We start from the raw sequence: 14,469 nt of genomic DNA, 5'->3' as shown, positions 1-14,469 counted from the left end.
AAAAAAATCCTTCTAAAGGGTGACCATTTTCAAAAGTTTACGGACTGGTAATTTCGACAGGCAATACGAGATTAAATATTGCATATTGAATGAATAATTACACATTAGTTAAGAGGTGAAGCTGGGATTAGTGCCCCCTCTGTAATGTCTGCACTTTATCAATTTCTTTTTCATTCATTATCATGAACTGAAATAATTTAATTTTATAGAACTGATTTGCAAAGTACACTAATCACATAAAACAGCATGACAATTTCAAAAAATAAAATGTTCTACAAGCCTATTATGCAAAAGGGGGACGATTCTAGCTTTCTTGTCTCCATCATCAAGAGACGTATATAAGTTTAGTTTAGTTTAGTTTAGTTTAGTTTATTATTTATAGGGCGCGCCATACCCTGGGGCATCAGTACTAGCAATCTAATTGATGTGATCCTAATAGATTTCATTCAGGTTTCTTTTTTGTATTTTAAAACTTTAAATATGCCCAAAACATAGGCTAATAAAACTGTTATTTCTAGACGTGCAGAATAAACTTGAATTGTAAAAAAGGGAAAACCGTTTTTTGTGTCAATTGAGCAAACCTTACAATATGCTTGCCAGGGATCTGTGATATCCCGTCCACTATCTTCTCCTTAGAACCCCTTCCACTCAACTGGCCCAAATAAAAAGAAAGATCAGGTGATGGGCTAAACAATGCCACCAACAAGTGTGAAGGTAAACCTTTCCCTAGAATACAGCACTGTACTGTATGTAATGTAAGATGATTTGTCCAGGATCACTGTATCATCTACCTGCAAAGCCTTAACCAGGATACCGACATGGACGCTTTGTCTTGAAATTGGATACACAATCACCTCTCTGGACTATCGCTTTATGCTCATCAATGGGGGTGGGCTGCATAGGTTTTAGAAACTTCCTGTCTGAAGAAACTGATTTCTAGACCTTCACCAAACTGATGCTATGTTTGTTGTTATAGCAAACACTTTATGTTGCAGGTGCATTGTTGATAATAGCACCTGTTGTGCTTACAAAACCAAGTACACATGTATGCAGGTATGTCAACTTTAGTCATAGGAAATTCTGAGTTTGTCTTGATGGAATTTGGTATTTCAATCTTACATATGAACACAGCTCTGGAAGGAGTGCTTAACACATTGAGCCATCTTCTGATCCACTGCAGCACTTGACTTTATAAATATGCATTTAAAATGTGGCTATTACACATTATAAATATAATACCCACATAAATGTTAGAATGCTATGGGAGTTGTGCTGTAGTTAATGCGCAAACTATGTATGCCACAGTCTACACAGATAGCAGAACAGATCTTCCATGTCAACAACAGACACAATATAGGTTTAGAGACTCGGCTGCATGCCTAAATGTGTGCTGCATGCCTAAATGTGCTATTTAAGTTTGGTGACCAATGTAAGTGACTTCTTTAAATAGGACAGCCTTGTGGGGCACCCCCTCCAAGTTGGGGGCCCAGGGCAAGTGCCCCTTTTGTCCTCCCATAAATATGTCTCTGCATAGCCCAATTCCCACGGAGTCAAAGTGTGGATTAAAACTCTCTCAGCTTCTTCCCCCTTCTGAGGTAGTAATTTCTTGTACCTGCTTGTACTTGTAACTCGTCTTGTACCCAGAACTCGACTTGTACCTTTGGCAAGTTAATCTGATCATGATTTATGAACACTGTTCTGCTTCCCCCCACCTTATTTTGTGTTACCACCCTCATGCGACAGGACCTGATGTATGTGATCCCTAAATGAATGTTCTAAACCTTGTACCGCTCAAAGACTCCAGACCCCTTTGAAAGATTACAGTCAGAAGACGATTTGCACTCTTTTCAAGATAGAGAAATGTTTTTCTGGCCACTTTACTCACATTTTCTAAAGAGGTTTTTATAGAGAGACTGGAACTCTTTTGCCAGGTCAGTACTTTCTTTCTCAATGCATCTCGTGCAGGGAAATTCATGATCACTAGAATAATAATTATCAGTTTTGGTAGCCACGTTCACTTGGAACGTTTTGGTTACCCCAAGTGCGGGTTGCCACAGACCACCATATGAAGTCAAAGGTCTATATGAAGACCCTACACTAGGGCCAGATAAGCTGTTGTTCAGATCCACTCTCTGGTTGGGTCCCTGTTCAGATCTCTTGTTTCCTTTCCTCACTGAGGTTTGAAGGGTTTTGCTTTGTCTTTGGCTGAAAACATCATTTGAATTAGATCACAACCTTATTTTTAGCCTTTACTTGGAATATCCAAAATTTAAGCAGGGTGAATTTCCATATCAAATGCCCTAATATATGCCTTAATTCGGGGGGAACCACCCAGGAGGGGATCAGCAGGAGGTTGGGTGGTGTTTGCTTTTCTTCATATGTGTATGGATATGATGCTTTTGTCTGTGGTTTCATGAACTTACTGAAATGCACACAATTGGACTGAATATCATTAAATGTAAAGTTCACCTTGATCTCATCACTGGTTCTTTACCCCAAATCATAGATTAGTTCATCCAGTGCAGCGACAGGCAACACACAAACCCCGAAGTCAGGAATTATGTATGCAGATCTTCCTGGAATACAGAGCAATGGAGACAGACGCAGCGATGCGCTTTACCTACCGGAAGCAAAGACTCTCTCAACTTGATCCAAAGGCTGCGATATCGAATCAAATGAAAATTCAGACTTTTCTGTGAAATAGTGAAATAAGGTTTTCTCTGTATCGAAATATTGTTTGTAGAGAGATGTCCAGGATGAAGAAGGTGCCATTGTGTCTCTGTCACTGTCGGTGGCCTTACTCTCCATTTCTCTCTCTCTCTCTCTCTCTCTCTCTCTCTGTCTCTCTCTCTCTCTCTCTCTCTCTTTCTCTCTCTCTCTCTCCCTCGATTTGCAGTCTGAATTGAATCAGGACCTGTGATGTCTTTTTATTCCTTCAACAAGCTTATTAGCGGGATTGTGTTTATGTGTGTATGTGTGTTTGTATACTTACACACACATGCCGGTGCTGGCCCTGTTCCCTTTGAAGTAACTTACTTTGTGAAGATTGTTTGCAGTCCCAGTGATTGGCAGCACGAAAGCACTGAGAAACCTGCTGGGCATCATTTGGTATGCTTAAAACAGAGTATTGTCAATAGTTGAATATTATAGTACATAAAAAGCAAACTTCATTTAAAAACGTCATTGACTTCTTCGTGAGGCTTTTCTTCATCTGCCCCTAGGAATGAATGCCAAGAAAATAAAGAAAGGGTTATTATTACACATTCAGGAATTTAGGTTAATCAGACTGCTTCTTTGTCTTGGCCCTCCAAGTTGAGAAAAAGTATGGTCAGAGGTGTCGGGGAAGGGAGCTCTTAACAGGGGTACCAAAACGAGTTGTTTCCCATTTAAACATCAATACAGGACCTTTAGAATCACAAAAGCGGAATTAAAAGTCAAGACAGTGTCATTTGAAGGTTTGAGACATCTCCCTTCAGTGGACTTCTACAATTAAGTATATACTAAGGATGTGTGGGCTACAGGTATAGCGATTGTCCTCTGATCTTAAAGTTACAATCTGAAACTCATAATTTCATTTTATGTTTTGATATGTCAAAGGATATCTATGCTGCGCACAGTCACCACCGGAGTGGTCCCCTGACGCTGTGGAAGCTCTGAAAAGCAAGAGCGTAGGGTAAATTAGTAGGACTGAGCGGGAGAAAAGAGCAAGAGAGCTGTGATGTACTGTTGACAGCTTCAGTCTGGTTTACACCGTTTGCTGAGCTTAGGTGTTTTTTCATGTGCCTCAGGTGTGGTTTCAAGTGCCTGGTAGCTAGCCTTCATGTGCTGTTGTGCGTGGCTATGTTTGTTTTGTTTTGTTGTTGCAGTGTAGTGAAGTGCATGCAGTTTGTTGTGCTTCAGAGGTTTGGTTGTGTTTAGTTCAGAGTTCGAGAGGTGTATGCCGAGGTGTGAGTTTCATTTTTATTAGTAGGGTTGGTTAGTGGCATCACTATCTAAATGGGGTGCATGCTGATATTCACAATTCCATCTAGATGGGATGCATGCTAATCTTCACTATTCTATCTAGAAGTGGGACATGCTAACCTTCACAATTCTCTCTAGTTGTGACTCAAGACTACTCTTGACAATACTGTCTGGCTGTGACACAAGCTTATATTCTCAAATGCTGCCTAGATGTGACACAGGCTAATCTTCACAATTCTGTCTGGATGTGACGCTAACTAACATTCCCATTTCTGTCTGGATATGATACAAGCTAATAGTCCCAATTCTGTTTGGATGTCGTGCATGAACACATTCACAATTCTGTCTAGATGTGACACAAGCTAATCATCACAATTCTGTCTGAATGTGACGCAAGACAATATTCTTAATTCTGCTTAGATGTGACACCGACTAATCTTCACAGTTCTGTTCAGATGTGGCGCAAGCTAAATTTAAAAATGTTGTATATATGTGACGTAAGCTAATATTCACAATTTGTGATGCAAGCTAATATTCAAAATTCTGTCTGGATGTGACGCAAGCTAATCTGCACAGTTCTGTCTACATGTGAAGATTAGCTAATATTCACAATTCTGTCTGGACGTGACACAAGCTAATATTCACAATTCTGTCTGGATGTGATGCAAGAAAATATTCACAATTTTGTCTAGATGTGACACAGGCTAATCTTCGCAGTTCTGTCTAGATGTGACGCAAGCAAATATTCAGAATTCTGTCTAGATGTGATGCAAGTAATATTCACAATTCTGTCTAGATGTGACACAAGGCTGATCCTCACAATTCTACCCCATCCATAACTGCCCAAAATGTAAACTGTTGCTGACTAACCCAATTGCCTTGATGCAAATTATGGTAATCTTGCACATTGAGGCTAGAATCAGAAGGTTACCTGATACGAGTGTGGTAAATGCCGAGAATTGCAAGGGGTAAGGTGGGGAGAGTAAAAAAGCCAGGAAAAAAACTAAGGACTACAGCACAGCAGCTGCATACCCTAGATGCAGACCAGCTTAGAAAATGCGGTGTCAACAAAAAACACAAAATAAACCCCACAGAAAACCACAAGTTAAGCGGAAAGCGATTGCAAAAAAACACAAATGCCTCCATAAAGCCAAGTCCAAAATGGGTGGAAATCAATGTGAAACTACTCACTTAGCATCAGTCAGCCCCTAAAATTGCTTTTCAAGTAGTCTCCCATCAGGATGCATCTGGATTACAGCCAGGAATTCAAGGGCAAATGGCTACCGAACTGAGGCAAAGAGACACCTGATTAATTGCAAGGGGTAGGGTATGGAGAGTAAAAGGACTACACCACAGAGGCTGCACACCCTAGATGCAGTTCAGCTCAGGAAATGGTTTGGGAATCAACAGAGAACACAAATTAAATCACAGAGAAAACCACAATCTAGGCAGAAAACTTTGGAAAAAAACACTAATCCCTCCATAATGGCACCTTCACGGGCTGAGGCAATGTGAAGCTACTCACTGAGCCTCAACCAGTTCCTAAGACTGCTTTTTATGTGTTCTCCCTGCAGGATGAATCTGGATTACAGACAGGATGGCAAGGAAATTAAGATTTCCTCATAAAACAGCATTTTGGTTTCATTGAAAATCGGGCAGATCAGTGGGTCCTGCCGGGAAGACAAAAATATATGTTTGGGAGATGGATGAATTGACTCCAGACATATGTCATGTAGCCCCAGTATTGCATATTCACATCTATGTTGTCATGTGCTGCTTGTTAGTGTTTTGCATCACTTTTTAAAGCCAAAATAAAATTGTAACACCTGAGTCTGCAGTCAAACACATACTTGCAGAGCATATTGCAGTGAATACTCTAGATAAGGATTCATTCAATCCACCTGCTACAAATAGAGTACTGACTAGGCAACAGGGAGAAGGATTTCTTACCCGCTATTGGACGATAATCTAGGGGATATACTGCTGTTAACGGAGCTCACTAGAGAAGTGGATTTGAGACTTATTGAGAATTTCATATAATCCACTCCTGGACAGTATGAAAATATTGGAGTGGAAATAATGGTCTGTTGGTACAGCATCATCAGTTAATCACACTGTCAGGCTAGCAGCGCCTCGTCACGCATTCCTAAGCAGTGGTGGCAGTAGCAGATGGTAGTCCTGATGGGTGCCAGTATAATTTTAATACCTTTATCGTCACTTATATAGTTCTTTTATTTTATTTATTTTTTTGTCTGTTTTGCTGTATGATTTCCGTTCACATGCGATCAATTAGTTTCAACTTTTGGAGGAATTCTCTTGGGCGAGCACTGGGATAATTGTGTTTTAGTGATTTGGCAAGATGCAAGTGCAACGTCCTAACCGAGGGAAGAGATTTAGGCTGCACAAATTGCATTAGCCAAAAAAGCTCGTCATTTAGTGTCAGTATTTTGTTATTAATTTTAGCAGTTCTGGACATGTGTTATTTGTAGCTAGTTTTGAGCATCACAGAGCCTTATATGATGAAAGAAGGAGCACCAATGTAAAAACATTGCTTATTATAGTTAGGGGTTAGAGCCAGGGCATTGTTTAAAAGATGACAAGAACAAAGTTATGGCAGAAAAAGTCACGAGTCCACAGCGCTTATACATTGATTAAGAAAATAAACATCAAGGCTGCGGGTATCTGGGCGGTGTGGGTGTACTGCCAATACACATCCACAGGAATAGTTGAAGAAAAACAAAGATGTTCCCAGTCTCACTCCACATTTAGAGTAGGACAATGCCAGATACAGTTCTCAAAATGCCTTGTAGTTGCGGAAAGCTCAATGACCGCTTGTTTCAGTCTACTCGTGTTACCATTGCACGGTACAATGGTAACACGAGTAGAACTGTATCTGGCATTGTCCTACTCTAAATGTGGAGTTCTTATTGCTGAAACCTAAGCCTCTGATGAAAAGCTGTACACAGCTTGAAACACGTGTCAGGCTTCTCTTCGCACAAACAATAAAGGCTTTTCTTTGCACAAACAACTAATTATAATTTCTTGGCGCAGTGAGACTGGGAACATTGAAGCCCAAAGCCAAATGTAACTCCTGGTATGACTCGGATCTCGTCACCCTAAAACGCAAGTGCAGGGTTGCTGAGAGGAAATGGCGTGCTTCATGTTCATCCTCTGACAAACTGGCCTGCCGCCTGCTTCAAAGGCAGTACCGGCTCTCCGTTCTCACCAAGAAGAGAGCCCTTATCCAAGCCCGCATCTCTGCGGCATCAAACAACTCCGCCGAACTCTTTAAAATCTGCAAGGAGCTGGCCAACCCTGTTGCAGTCTCTACCTCTCCTGTCCCCTCCCAGGCCCTCTGCACTGCACTGGCCTCTCACTTCATCTCTAAAACTCAGGACATCCTGTCCTCGCTCTCCTCCTCTCACCTCCCTCCCCCCCTACCCGGCTCTTCCTCTGGCCCTTCTGCGGTCAACCCTCCTCCCTCTTTCTCTGCCTTTCCACCCTTCTCTGCTGACGAGGTTTCCAGACAAGTCCGATCAATGAAAGTCTCGTCTAAACAGGTTCACCCCTGTTCCTCCAAAACTATCAAGGACCACATCGACTCCCTGGCTCCTGCCCTGGCTGACTTTTGCAACCACTCCTTCGCCTCTGGAGTCTTCCCTTCCCCCCTCAAGCACTCCCTTGTGCACCCTCTTCTCAAGAAACCCTCTTCCGACCCCTCCTGCCCGGCTAACTATCGCCCTATCTCCATCACTCCCTTCCTGGGCAAGCTCCTGGAGAAACTGGCCATCTCCCAGCTTAACCTCCATGCTGAATCTGTTGGTAGTCTTCATGACCATCAATCTGGCTTCAGAGCTGCCAGAAGCACGGAAACTGCTCTTCTGAACATCCATGAAGACCTGCTCCTGAACCTCGATTCCAACACTCCGTGTGTTCTCACTCTGCTCGATCTCTCCTCTGCCTTTGACACTGTCAACCATGCCATCCTGCTCAACCGTCTCCGGGAAAACCTGGGTATCACTGGTCAGGCTCTGGCGTGGCTGACCTCTTTCCTTTCAAATCGACCCTCCCAGGTCCAACTGGGGTCCTTCCTCTCCGACATCTTTTTCTCCACCTGTGGTGTCCTCCAGGGATCTAATCTCTCTCCCTGGCTGTTCAACCAGTATCTGGCTCTCCTTGCCCACCGCATCGCCGCTCTCTGCCCTAATTTCCAGTGCTATGCGGACGATACCCAGCTCATTTTCAGGCTACCCTCAGCCTCCCCCTCTCCTTCCCTCATCTCTGACTGTCTGTCTGCTATCCAAGAATGGTGTGCCGCCAATGACCTCTGCCTTAATGCCAGTAAGACTGAGATTCTACTCATCGGTACTCCCACTCCCTCCTTCCCTGCAGCTCTCTGGCCTGCCTCCCTTGGCCCCCTCCCTGCTCCTACCTGCAAGGCAAAAAACCTTGGGGTCATCTTCGACTCCACACTCTCCTTCTCTCCTCATATTTCTGACGTCGCCAAGAGGTCACACTACCAGCTGCACCTCCTCAGAGGTATTCTTCCCTTCCTCTCCTTCCCCCAGAAGCTCACTGTCTCCCGAGCCCTGGTTCTCTCGAAGCTGGATTACTGTAACAGCCTCTATCTTAATCTGCCTGCCTCCACTCTCCGCCCTCTGCAACTCATCCAGAACAGAACTGCGAGACTTGTCCTTGGCCTCAAGCCCAGGGACCGTATCTCTCCAGGACTGAAATCTCTACACTGGCTCTCAGTGGCTGCGAGGATAAAGTTCAAAACCCTCTGCATTGTCCACAAGGCCTTCTGGGGCCTGGGTCCTAAATACCTTCAACTCTCTCTTCCCAAATATCTTCCTCCCCGAGCCCTTCGCTCATCCGCCTCCAACTCCCTCATGGTCAGCCGCTTCTCGAAGCAACGAGCTGGGGGTAGATCTCTCTCCGCGGCAGGGGCCTCCCTCTGGAACAGCCTTCCTGCCTCCCTGAAACTTGAGGAGAACCACCTCCGGTTCCGGAAGCACCTCAAAACCTTCCTCTTTGCTTCTGCTTTCTCTCTCCCTCTCCCCTGCTGAAAAGCTAATTAATTCTTCACTAAACTGCACTGATCCTGCAACTTGACCACTCTAAACTGCCTTCGGTCCTGGTCCCAGTCACTGATCCCCTGGAACCCCTCTGCACTACGGGACTGTCTCTGTATCCCTACAGCCCCCCCCCCTTCCCCAGCACTTGCTCTGCACTTACCTTGCACTTGCCACTAGCTGGCCCTTTTTTATTTATTACTTACGCCACTTACCTTTACTGCACTCCCCCCCCCTCCCCTTCCCCTTGCACTTTTCCCCCCTCCCCCACCCCTGCACTTGCGCGATCTGAATGACACCTGGCCTAGTAGGATCGTTTGTTTTGTCTCCCCTTGTTCCTCCCCTCCCTGCCTCGTCGCGCCTTGAAACACCTGTGTATAGGCGCGTTACAAATACCATATCATAACATCTTTGTTTTTGTTTAAAAGATGTGTAGGATATCAATAGTGAGTTATGTTGTGTGTTGCTTGCATTAGGGAGACCATAGAATATGTTGTTCTAGTTCATATTCAGGAAAGCTTTCTGGTAGCTGGTGAAGAGGTAGCTGAAGCGTCAACAGTGAGATAGTGTAAGTGTCGTGCTTTATTAACATGGGGGCTGTGGTCCACATTTGCAAGGGTTCTGCCATGTTGGATTAGACCTTGTTAGAAGTTGTAGCTTTGGGTAGGTAGAGAAGTAGGCCTCAGTTTGGATCTTTCGCTGTGTTAATTTAATTAGCGTGTATTTATCCTGCCCCATTAAATCCTCTTCAGTTTGGAACGATGGAGATTCTGGATAAGAGAAGGCTCCAAACACCCATACCATGTCGATCTCTGGAGTTCTCACTGAATGAAAGATAGGATCCAAGTATCCTGAAACGAAGAAGCCGAGTCGAGTAACCGCTGGTGACCCTCTGGAAGGTTTGTCACCCTGATCCTGCTGTTGTCACGCTGGACCCCTCTGCATCTGATCGAATTAGAAGGTATGCGAAGACGCTTCAACCCATTAGAATAGTGGGACAAACTACTCTCTGCACTTTCATCAAACCCTGCAAGTAAGCCTTCTCAGAAGTGTCCCTGGGCCTACCAGTGGGCTGACCAGCTTACGCAGGATCTTTGCTCTGTCACCACTGCTGTTTTGAGGAGGCCCTCAAACTTGGTACCTTGTAAGCTCTTTGTACACGGCACTCTCACACCGAATTTTATACACTTGGCATTTCCAGGTCTGGAGTAAAGAGAGAGAGCCCGAACTGGAGTACACACAGTTACCGTGTGGCCAAGCCATGGTGAAAAACTTGGCAGGTGCACTGCTGCTATGCCCCTCTTGTTCCTGAAGTCTGCTACAGTGAAACTGGCCTGATCCATCCACCAGGAGCAGAAAAATCGCCACTGTCCCGTTTGGGAATCAACGCTCTAACTTCATTGCTGATTGCCGCAGAACTGCTGCAGTTGAACCTGCAACTGAAATGGACTTGTCTGCCGAGGTTTGGTGGGCTTTGCGCTGGGGGTCAGTGAGTAATTGCAACCATGACCAGTGGCCCAGAGCATATCCATCCATTTTTACGCACGAGTGGGCCATGAGGGCCCCTCTCGTTTCCACAGCTAGACTGAGTTAGCAAACCATTACCAATTCTTTGCTCTGCCCTGTTGGGAGACCCTCCACAAATAGTGGGAACTTATTCTGCATCACCTCACCCACCTTCCTGAGCTGCTACAGACCCTACAAAAGACTCCGTTTTGCCCATCTGCGCTACCGGGTGTGCCAGCATTTCAAGTACATTTGAGCAATAGGCTCCTCTCATTTTAGGGACTGGACTGTCTTTCAGTTCGGATTGTGATTACTGCAGAATTGCCTAAATACTCTTTGCACTACCTACTTCCTTCCCTTTTTAGGTTGTGGACCCATTCGTGCATTTAACCTTTTAGGCCACTTGGTCTTGTATATATGTATTTTGATAGGATTATATTGGTTTAAATGTATTATTGTGATTATTACTGTATGTTGAATTTCAAAGCCCTTGAATACATGTATTTGTATTTTGAATATATATACACCTGGCTGGTAGTGATTTGTAAGTGTCCTTTACTCTGTGTGCTCACTGAGGTCTTTTAGTCACCCTCACCCCTCCTGTGACCTAGTCTTGACTGCCGCTAATGCGACCTTGATTGGTCTTGCTTGTCCAGAGGTTACCCTGTTCCAAGAGGTTATAGGTTAAAGGATCGAATGAAAAGGATCGAATGACAAAAGGTTTGAGTCAAAAGGACCGAAAAAAAGGGTTGAATGTTTTCTCAACCCGTTAAGGGACCAGGGAGCTAATAACGGGCTCGCTATTAGCTGGCCCGTTATTAGCTCCATCCCCATTCCCATTGAGCCCTATGAGTGCTCGAATGGGAATGGGGAATGGGTCTCGGAATGGGGTCTTACCGAGTGCTCCAAGGATGGAATGACCGGGTAAGTCCCTATTTCGCCATCCCGGACCCAGAATGCGGTAAGGGTGTAGCCATGGTGCTAAAAGCATGGGGCTAAAAGCACCATGGCTACCGCCTACCTTGTAATGAGGCCTTTTGTCATTCGATCCTTTTCATTCCATCCTTTGACTGGACACTGTTCCAAGATACTAGGCTGGCCTCCTGAACCTCTGCCCACCAGGTCAGAGTTCAGAAATCCATCTTAACAAATTGGTGTACAGAGGTGGGATAGGACTGGATGTATCCAGTGTTGCACACAAGTAAAGGCATTTCAGATTACCCCTACCCAGGACACAGTGACCTAGTAGGGATAACTGTAAAGGCCATAGACCTATCTAATATAATGGAAACAATTACCAATGTAACCTTAAATGGTTATAAATCAGAAACACTTAGAATGATGTGTGCTGAGAGAGGTTTACCTGCTCAAGGCACAAAATTGGAAATGATACGAAGAATTATGGAATGGCAAGAGGTGAAACTCAATGCCATAACCTCAGATGAAAGTGCAGAAGGAGGTGGAGCTGCTTTCACTGGCAGAACTTTAGGTACACTAAAGGGGCAGCCCAAAATGGCGGAACCTAAGGCTGAGGTAAGCAATGTGTCACAGGAAGGGCCAGCCGCCTAGCAAAGTTGAAACATACTATAACTTCTGTAGGACCAACTGAGGATTGGTCACTCATAGATCGAAAAATCAGTGTACAACTATATAGGACTCACAATCGACATTGCAAGGAAAACTGCTCCTTACCTATATGCAAATGTACACTATTTACTAACACTCAACACTCTGTCCTCAACACTCTGTCCTGCTTTACTCTTGCTGGAGAATTCCCTGAATGGGAAAATAATTTGTTCAAATTTCTTTTGCAATTAAAGCAAATGTATCTCTGCTGTTTTTGGTAAAGAATTCTACCACTCAAGTGTTGATGTATGCAGAGTTTTGGTCAAAGGTTTATTACCATAATTTAGTTATTTTGCTTTCTGGTTACTTTATTCTTTTGCATACAGAACAGGTCTGAGACTTATGCTCTATTACTGCCTGTACTTTTTGCTTTTTATCAGGACACTGTATTTTGGTTTTTGCTGTTTTGATAAAGAAAGTGGAGTGCAATAATAATAAAAACTGTACCTCAAAAAAGTGGTTTCTCGTAAATAACATAGAGCATACCCATACAATACAATTTATATTGCCTTACCCACCCCTCATGGGGCTTTGATTACATCACTAGGATGAATCATTTGTGATTTTTTTTTATATACACCACCGTTTTCAATATAATCAACTACATACAGAAGTTATAGTATGTTCCAACTTTGCTAGGCGGCTACCCCTTCCTGTGACGCATTCACTGGCAGAACTGACAGTTCTGTTGCTGCCCTCATCCATGGTGCCCATGATGACAGGGATGATGTGATGTCCAATATTTCCTCTGCAAGCTCTGATGCTGAGGCCATGCTGGAATCCAAGAAGCAAGAGCTGCTGTTTAAGCAGAAGGAGCTTGAATTCCACACGGCTAAACTGAAGGTAGATCTGGCAGAAAAACAGAAGGAACTGACCAAGCTTCAAGTTTCCAATGGTCCAAGAGATCTGGACATGGGCCTGGGACCTCCTGTCATCGAAGATTTCCTGAAGATTCGCTCGGTGTGCATAATGAGCCGAATTACATTGTGGACTGCTGAATGCATTTGAGTATGCGTCTAAAGTTCAATAGGTTTTAAATGCTGATAAGATTGTATGGTTGCTCTGCAGACTACCCCATTCTGCCTGCAGTGCTATTATGGAGATGTCAAAAGCTGAAAGAGTAGATTTTGCAATGTTGAAGCAAACTCTCATTTTGAAGTATGGGAAGACTCCTGCCCAATATTTAAAAAGGTTCATAGACTACAAAATGAAAGAAGGTAGTACTTGGGTGTCATATTTGACTGAATCTTTAAAGAACTTGACTGGCTGGGTTGAAGCTTGAACATATTTTTGCATCTTGTTCCCCTGAACTTAAGCAGCATTTGGCAGATTCAAAGAAGTTATATCCTAAGAAACTGGCCATAGCAGCAGATCTGTGGGTGTCACATAGAGTGTCCCATAAGGACAAGATTCATCCTGGTAAGCAGGAGGAGAGGATGAAGTCCAAAGATAAGGAGGGAGGAGGATATTATAATAACTCTTCCAAAATGAGCCACACCACCTGTAGTGGAGGTTATCCTCCAAAACAGAACTCTGGTTACAGTAAGCCTCCATATGTCCCAAGAACCAATGGATCTTGTGTGGCTTGTGGAGCAAGTGACCATGTGAATGGGGACCCCAGATGTAAGGTCAGGATTCCAGTGAGCATTCAGAGAGATGTCCCAATAAAGGTCTTGCTAAGGAATGGTCTCAGAGATTTAGGGCTTGTGGGAGACACAGCAGAGAGACCCTGCACAAGGTCACAACCAGGTCTGCATTGGCCATGCCTAATGCCCAGCCCAAGCCAAAGGTGAAACCCAAGGCTAAAGGAGTCAAGAAAAACAAAAGAGGGAAAGAGACTATTCCCCCCAACTCACCTTCCACTGAAGTGTAAGTAGTTGGTCAAACACCTGAACCTGATGAGGAAGAGGTGTTACCTGAAACATTTGATCCCAGTGACCATCTGGAACTACAAGGTTTGTTAGTAGAAGGTGGCCCTGACAGGATTGAATTCAGTAGAGCCAATGTGAGTGCCCATCTCTGGAAGACCTAAGGAGACAGGCCTGCTCCCAGCTTGCGGGTGAACCTCCTGGGAAGCACATTATGTATTTAAAAGGTGGACCCTCTAAGGTGAGCCCACAGACTCGACAGAAGGAGACCATAGGAGGTTAATGGTTCCCCTTGCTGTAAGACCCTTCTTCTTGCAGTTGGTGCATTAAGTGATCTTTGCTGGTCATCTTGGCATCAAGAGAACCAAGCCATGGTTATCCATGCATTTCTACTGCCCAAGATGGGGGTGCAAGTAGAAAGTCACTGCAGG

General features: G+C 44.2%; 1 protein-coding gene and 1 long non-coding RNA gene across 3 annotated transcripts in view; one reads left to right on the top strand and one right to left on the bottom strand.

The window, feature by feature from the left end:
- The window catches only part of LOC138488515 (nicotinamide N-methyltransferase-like), a 32,966-nt gene extending 30,158 nt beyond the window's left edge, over positions 1-2,808 (bottom strand). For both annotated transcript variants that reach the window (XM_069615554.1, XM_069615555.1), the window contains exon 1: positions 2,625-2,808. In XM_069615554.1, the coding sequence (XP_069471655.1) occupies positions 2,625-2,808 (184 nt within the window). The remainder of the gene's footprint in view (positions 1-2,624) is intronic.
- The window catches only part of LOC138488516 (uncharacterized), a 30,887-nt gene extending 27,704 nt beyond the window's left edge, over positions 1-3,183 (top strand). The window contains exon 2 of the long non-coding RNA XR_011274676.1: positions 2,507-3,183. This is a non-coding gene — a long non-coding RNA (uncharacterized lncRNA). The remainder of the gene's footprint in view (positions 1-2,506) is intronic.
- The last annotated feature ends 11,286 nt before the right edge of the window (positions 3,184-14,469 follow it).

This window comes from Ambystoma mexicanum, chromosome 9 (assembly GCF_040938575.1).
Source record: "Ambystoma mexicanum isolate Mex_15411 chromosome 9, UKY_AmexF1_1, whole genome shotgun sequence".
Classification (NCBI taxonomy): Eukaryota; Metazoa; Chordata; class Amphibia; order Caudata; family Ambystomatidae; genus Ambystoma; species Ambystoma mexicanum.
The sequence above is the reverse complement of the archived record's forward strand: the minus strand, read 5'-3'. Positions and strand labels throughout refer to the sequence as shown.